Source organism: Camelina sativa, chromosome 11, assembly GCF_000633955.1.
Source record: "Camelina sativa cultivar DH55 chromosome 11, Cs, whole genome shotgun sequence".
Lineage (NCBI taxonomy): Eukaryota > Viridiplantae > Streptophyta > Magnoliopsida > Brassicales > Brassicaceae > Camelina > Camelina sativa.
The window spans coordinates 41,715,746-41,723,559 of record NC_025695.1 but is presented as its reverse complement, the minus strand read 5'-3'; the positions used below and the strand labels follow the sequence as shown (position 1 = coordinate 41,723,559).

Below are 7,814 nucleotides of genomic sequence, written 5' to 3'. Positions count from 1 at the left end.
ACCCCGAAAATACTTAAAATCTTGAAAATCTTGAATCTCTGAAAGAAAAAAAAAAAAAAGATAGAGGTGGGAGAATTGGATTGGGTAGCCTGTTATTACTTTATTATCATATGATAAGTTGAATCTGGACATATACTAGCCCAGCCCATAGAAGTAACCTATAAGGTTTATAAGGAAATCCAAAATATCTAAAAGGTGTATAAAATGCACTTTTGAGTATAGCATAATTAAGATATTGCAATTAGTTAATTCGTGGAATATACTAGAAGTCTTATAAAAGAAAAAAAAAAAGAAGATATAAATCAGAGTAGGGCGGCCATCAACTTGGTCTGAAAGTGACTGAAGTGGAATCCAACTATATATGCTATAGTACACACAAAGATCCAAAGTAATATATAGTCCTTTATCATATTATATAATGATGATCATATACTAAATTCTCAAAATATTTAATATGCATGATTCATGAATATACGAAAAAAGAACTAACTGTTTTCCCCACATGACATTACATTACATATTGTCATTATGCCACTCATTCCCCTCCATTATTCTCTCGTTCAATTATATAATCGATATCGGACTTATTATGTTAGTAGGGAGGGATTAAGCGTAATGAAGAATATGATTGGTTGAGAAGTTTCTTACCATTTCACTACTCATCATTGTTTAGATGTGTTATATCAAAATTGAGTTTATTGATAAACACTTGTGATCTAGTGGTCCACTGGTCCTATATATAAATCTCCCCAAAACTGAAGTTTAAACTATAACATCAACGATATATAGTGTGAATACGTGAAAAACTATTACACAAGTTATTGTTTCGTTGTCTTTATACGTATCAATTGGCCACCGTCAGTACACTGTCACTCCAGCCGAGCTAAAAGCTCGTGGTGTCTTTTGTGTATGTGCCGATGTGCGGTTTAAAGAGAAACATGATTGAAATTTTTAAAAATAATTGGTTGGAGAATGACTAAAATTCAATGGAGTGGGACCAAAATGAAAGCATCATTATTAAACGAGAAGAAAAAGACAGGATCGTTAGAAAAAAAATAAAAAAAAAGCACAGTAATAAGTAAAAAACAAACCCAATCAATTCTCTACTTTCCATTAAAGTTTAGTTTTTAAGTAAGCAATGTGTAATGTGTGAGAGGTTGTGTGTGTGAGAGAGAAAAAGAAGATAAGTGAGAGAGAGAAAGAGAGAGAAAGAGAAATGAAGTTCTTGTTCCAGTGTCCGTGTTGTTCTTGCTTCTGCTTCATGAAACCAAAGCCGGGCAAACCAAAAGCTGTTGGAGATGTAAAACCAAAGGAAGAGAAGAAGAAAGAGGTGAAGAAAGAGGAGATCAAGAAAGAGGAGATCAAGAAAGAAGAGAAGAAGGAGACCAAAGCTGAAAAGGCCGAGTGAAAATTCTACATTGAAAAAAATGTAATTAATTATTCCATTTTCAATTTTAATTTCTATGCTATTTGATAATTATGAATGCTCAATAACATGTAATTCTTATGGTTTAGTAATTTTTGTTTTCTACCTATTATGGCATAGTTCGATCTCTTATATATATTATATCAATGTGGCTTGTTCGGATCTACTCCTTCTGATCAATATTTTGAAGATTATGTTTTCTGTTTCTACGTAATTTACCTACTTAATTTCCATACTGACATTTTGAAGGTTTGCGGTTTATGTGATTCGTATTAGGGTTGTATATGTACCAAATCAAAACTAAAATCTAGCTAGTTCATTTTGGTCTTCATTTTTTTTTTGTCTTTAATATACAAAAAAATTGACCAGAACATGACTTTAATGGTTTTCTACATCGATAAGTTTTTGGTTTGTTCAATATGGATAGATAAAGTTTTACCATAGCTTAACACGTTAAATACAAATACAACAACTATGGTGTTCGAAAGCAATACATGAATTTGTGTTCCTTTCCTTATGCAAATACCAAAAGACTCCATTTTTTCTATTTTAGCAGTATAGCAATTACCTTATCACAGACAAGGATGGTCTCAATGTGAATCTTTTAGTCCCATCTCAACAAGCTCGACCTTATTGGGCCTCCCCCACCAACTGTGTCTTAAATCTTTCTCTCTGAATCACTGCATACTTTAAGATACATGTTAATTAAAGTAGTGTGTATTTGAACGAGAAGTAAGGTAGTGTGGTACTGTGGTTACTATTTAGTATATACCATCTATATATATTTTATTTTCATTGGAGTAATATTGATAATAGATTCAGAAAGGGTACAATACACATGAAAAATAAGAGATTAAACTACAAAGAGACACAATGCTCGACCCATAACCCACAACTAGAAAACGAAGAGATTTTTGGATAATACATTGCTAAAACCAAACAAAGCCTTCCAAAATATCGTTGTCTCCCGCACAACAATCTTTGAAGACGGGTTTAAACACTTATGAAAATAACAAGAGAGTGGGACTTGGCTTTATGCATATTTGATGCATCTTTATCTCCGATGAACCGTGAGATAAACGAAAACCGTTTAGACTTCTACGTACGTACAGTAATCAAAACTATCCCTATATAATAATTTTGCAAACAAGTGAGAAATATATTAGAGTAGCTGGGGCTTTGCTATCCAGCTTTACTTGGACTTCAAAGCGAACCGTACATTTTCAAAAGCCTTTGTAATGTAGCTATAGAAGAACAACACCTAGTTGGCTACCTCTATTAGAGAATTCAGAAACAAAATTCCGAAATTAGAACCATACTAGACCCAATCACTGCTAAACTAAACTTAGTCACTAGATTTCATATACATAACTAGAAAAAGTCCGACGTGATGCCTGGGTAAAATGAACGTAATAAAATATTTTTAGTTATTTTAAAATATATTTAATAATAATTAACATTAATATTGTTACAAAATTTTAAAATTTATGTAAGAGGCAGAATATGTTGTTTGATAAAGAATTTGTCTTGCTTTTTGTAAAAAAAATTGTGGTATCAATATATCAGTAGGATCATAAGAGGTTTTCAGTTTTTTTTTTGGGAGAAACATCATTGGAGCTAGTTATGGTTATATTTCAAAGCATAAATTTGCCATAATTTTTTTTTCTTATCTTTTTGTAAAACATAAATTGTGTGGAATTAATACATTAGAGTGTATTAATATATTGAAATTTTTTATTTTATCTTTTCAAACATCATGAGAGTTACATTTTAAATAATTAATATGCAATAAATTGTGATAATTATTATTATTAAAGGAAAAACATCATTATTGTTTAATATCTTGAAATTATTTAAGAATAAAACTGTCTTTTGTTTTAAAATTATAAAACAAATATTTTATTCTTGAATTACTGATTTTTTTTAAAAATTACAATGTTATAGTAATTATATACAATATTGATAAATGATAACAAAAAGTAATATACTTACTACAAAATATGATGTTCAATAGAACATAGATTGTATTCCAGTTAATACATTAAAAGCGTATCAAAATGATGAGTGATTTTTTTTTTAACATCAATAAGTTTTTGTTTTTCTGGCAAACATGATGGGGGTTACATTTTAAAGAATTAATACATATACAATAAATTGTGATTATGATTATAATAAAAGAAAAATTAAATATCATATTGTTTTATATCTTGAAATTATTTTTGATTATGATTCAAACTAAAGGAAAATAAAATATCATATTTTAAAAAATCTTGAAATTATTTAGAAAAGTGATTTGATCTTCTGGCACAAAAATTGTATACCAAATATTATATTTTTTGTCTATAAATAAATATTATAACATTTTTATATCTTGAAATTATTTTAAAATAAAACTACCATAACTATAAATTTTCAAAAATTATTCTATTAATGTTCTATCCTTAGATTATCGGCAGATTATTATTTGAAGAATTATAATGTTATGATAAGTATATAAAATATTGATCAATGAAATATATATATATATATATATATATATATAATAACTAAAATGACATTGCTAAAATGTTAAGATATTTTTAGAGGATTTTTTTTTATGACTTGAGAGGAATGAGTGCCACTTGTGAGCTTTATATATATATATATATATATTCATTTATTTCTTTAAAAGACATATACTTTAGTTATTTCTCTCTAAATATTTATAATCAGTATATATATATAAATATATTTAAATATACTTTAGTTTTTTAGTTAAAATCAAATTGAAAAATAATGTAATAATCTTGTCATGTTAATTATTTCTATTTTAAGTTAAGAAATAAAAGAAAATTTTAATATTTTGGACGATATGCTAAACAAATTATAGAATAAATTAAACATCTTATAATATAATATCAAATTATATTTTGTCTTAAATATAAATACAAATAATATAATATGTCATATAAAGTCAATTGAGAAAATACACCAAAAATATTAAAAAGAAAATGACATATTTCACAAGAATAAAGTGCCATTTGGCAACTTTTTAGAACTTGTCAAAAAGAGAACCTTATTTTATTTTATATATAAAGATGTTTTAAACTGAAACCAAAAAAAAAAGTAAATGAAATCAAACTAAACATGGAAAAAGAATAAAAACCTATTTTGTCAATATTTATAACAAATTTGAATATATATTTCAATAAAGAAATAAACTAATTAATAAATTTGTAAATATCCAGCATTCAAATAATTTTTTTTAGTAAGTGAATTAAGAGGTGAGTCAATTCTCACACGTCTTATCATAAATGCCTTTGATTTTGTTTACAAAAAAACGTTCAAATCCTCTTCTTACCTTACCAAAACACATTCTCTTTTATATAAAGAAACAAAGTAGCCTGTCACCAATCTTCGTCTTCCATTTCTGTAAATCTTCAGAGATTTTCTTCGATTCTCCTTAATCTCCTAAAATATCTATATATATATACTCAATACACAGCTTTACCTATTCCACAACTCAATCACAAACACACACGTACAAAAAAAACCCTAGTTATCAGATCTCCGAAACCATGTCGGCGATCATGAAAACTCTTTGTTTCTCTTTCCTCATCCTCTCTTCTTTTGCAACTCTCTTCTCCGTTGCTGATGCAAGGAGGTTCAACGTCGGAGGTAACGGCGTTTGGGACATGAAACCTCAAGAAAACTACAATACTTGGGCTGGAAGAAACCGTTTCCAAGTCAATGACACTCTCTGTAAGTTTCTGTCCTTTTGCTAGGGTTTTAAAGTTTTGGAGGCCTTTTTTTGTGATTGTAACCAATCTTTTTGCAGATTTCAAGTATCCAAAGGGTTTAGATTCGGTTCAAGAAGTGACGAAAGCTGAATATGATGACTGCAACGTTGTGAACGCTATCAAGAACTATGACAATGGTGAAACTGTTGTGACTCTTGATCATTCTGGTCCTTATTATTTCATAAGTGGTACTCAGGAACACTGTAGAAAGGGACAGAAGCTGGTCGTTGTTGTCCTCGGCATCAGAAACCACCCCAAGGTTCCTATTTCTCCGGCGAAACCTCCTTCATCGGCTCAGGCTCCTAAAGCTCATTCCCCTGTTTCACCAGTCGCTCCTGCTCAAGCTCCTAAATCTCATTCCCCTGTTTCTCCCGTTGCTCCGGCGAAACCTCCGTCTATGGTTCAACCTCCGAGATCCTCTGTTTCTCCATCACAACCACCTAAATCTTCTTCCCCTGTTTCTCACTCACCAGCTCTCTCACCATCGCATGCTCCTAAGTCTTCAACCACTCCATCTGCATCCCCTGTTTCTCACTCACCATCTCTCTCACCATCGCACGCTCCATCTGTATCTCAGTCACCATCGAACGCTCCATCTCACTCTCCTGTGACTCCATCTCCAAGCCCTGTTTCTCAATCACCATCGAACGCTCCATCTCACTCTCCAGTGACTCCATCTGCAAGCCCTGTTTCTCAATCACCATCGAACACTCCATCTCACTCTCCTGTGACTCCATCTCCAAGCCCTGTTTCTCAGTCACCATCGAACGCTCCATCTCACTCTCCTGTGACCCCAACTCCATCCCCTGTTTCACCATCTAACGCTCCATCTCACTCTCCTGTGACCCCAACTCCATCCCCTGTTTCTACTCCATCCCCTGTTTCACCATCTAACGCTCCGGCTACTCCACCTCCATCACCATCCCCTGTTTCTACTCCATCGCCTGTTCAGTCTCCGGCTTCATCTCCATCTGATCCGTCTACACCTTTGTCGCCTGCACCTTCGGACGCAACAACACCTTCCGCCGATACCGTCACGGCCCCGGCGCCAAGTCCAAGGAAAAACTCAGCAAGTGGTGTGGCCGTTACTTCGGTTATGACTACGTTATTGAGTGCGGCTTTCACCTTTTTGATGTTCGCTTGAGGTAAAACAATTTGTGTGTTTCTTGTTTTCGCTTTAGATTTTATCTTTCCTTTATTCTATTTCTGAAATTTTATTGTTCTTGTCGCAACTCTTTCGGTTTTTTTCCTCTTTGTGTCGTATTTTCACATTATTGGACTATTTTTTCTGGTTATAAATATCATTTCATTGTTCTAAGCATTTACCTCATTGGAGGTTGAATGATTTATATGTGCTTGGTAATTATAATTTGACTTTACTTGGAAATTTTAGTACATGACTCATGAGAGAAACACATCAAGTTTTAAAAAAAAAAATTATGGCTGGTCATTTGTAATAAGTTTATCACTGTAATTTGGTTGTACAGCTCATGATTTTGAATGAGAAGAATATTAAGTTCTCATTCAAATATCTTAGATTTAATTTAATTGAATATATAGAGTATATATATTTGATCTATTGCCTTAATTGCGGGTCAAGATATTAGTTCTTCAATAATATAGAGTATATATTAGTAATGTAAATTATGTTACAATGTCACCTTCAGTCCAGAACAAATGTGTCGTTTTTGCAACGTCCGTCATTATCTTTTAATTAATTATGGTGACTATAAATAATTTCATAATATCTCGACAACATTATCAACGTTGCATGTCTTTATCGGTTTGTTGCGGGTTTATAAAAGAATATCACGTTTTAAGGAAAATTCATATCGAATTCAAAGTAACAACGAATATCGAAAAACACAAATTAGGCCTAACTTTCAATATTATGTAGCATTCTTATCTTAACGAAGCGAACTTTTTTTTTTTGATAGACCCAATCGACTGATCCCGTTAGTTTTGGGGAGAACGCACCAAAGTGCTATCATGTGGACTCGTCGCCAACACCTAGATGTTGGCTACCACATTGCCTAACCCAAGTTTGGAATACTTTTCGACTAATGTTCGGGAGTAAACTAAGTGGGCCAAGACCCATCTGACAGACTTCCCAACAAAGTGTTGATAACAGCAATAGAGGAGGATCGAACTTGGGTATGGGAGTTTCACCCTTTCCCCACGCTGGTCCTACCACTCGCCCACCACTTCTTGGGCACTAACGAAGCGAACTTGCAAAATTGTGGACTTGGGGTCTTAAATAGTTCGTCTGTTATCATGATATATCACACTATGGCCATGGATTTGAAGCTTTTTGAAAGGAGTTGATCTATCCCTAAAGTTAGTAGAATGATAAGTTTTGAATTTGCTAACTATTAGTTAATGCAGATTCAAACTGCTTATATAATTCAACAGCCTAAATAAATGCTAACTACGCGTATTCTCATTTATGGTTTCAAAATAGTGTACACTCGACTAAAATGAAAACAAGTAAAAGGATTTGACGGACCAATGCGAGTTTACACGACTTCTTTGTTGTAATCAAATAAACATACTTACTAAATCTTCTTACATGCCGAAAAGCTCCAAAAAGCTCCACGTATAGTGACGGT

At 32.2% G+C, this 7,814-nt stretch overlaps 2 protein-coding genes across 2 annotated transcripts; both read left to right on the top strand.

Annotated features, from left to right (window-relative positions):
• On the top strand, nucleotides 1,108-1,606 carry LOC104725905 (UPF0329 protein ECU05_1680/ECU11_0050-like). The gene has a single exon (XM_010444657.2). It carries the CDS (start codon nucleotides 1,217-1,219, stop codon nucleotides 1,406-1,408), a length of 192 nt encoding a protein of 63 aa, XP_010442959.1. The 5' UTR covers nucleotides 1,108-1,216; the 3' UTR covers nucleotides 1,409-1,606.
• On the top strand, nucleotides 4,776-7,650 carry LOC104725904 (early nodulin-like protein 2). The gene is made up of 3 exons (XM_010444655.2): nucleotides 4,776-5,167; nucleotides 5,244-6,350; nucleotides 7,143-7,650. The coding sequence occupies exons 1-2, from the start codon at nucleotides 4,984-4,986 to the stop codon at nucleotides 6,347-6,349; spliced, it is 1,290 nt and encodes a 429-aa protein (XP_010442957.1). The 5' UTR covers nucleotides 4,776-4,983; the 3' UTR covers nucleotide 6,350; nucleotides 7,143-7,650.

Coding starts and splice junctions, on each gene's coding strand:
- LOC104725905 (XM_010444657.2), top strand. CDS start 1,217: ATGAAGTTCTTGTTCCAGTGTCCGTGTTGTTCTTGCTTCTGCTTCATG.
- LOC104725904 (XM_010444655.2), top strand. CDS start 4,984: ATGTCGGCGATCATGAAAACTCTTTGTTTCTCTTTCCTCATCCTCTCT. Junction 5,168..5,243: donor CCAAGTCAATGACACTCTCT/GTAAGTTTCTGT, acceptor ATCTTTTTGCAG/ATTTCAAGTATCCAAAGGGT.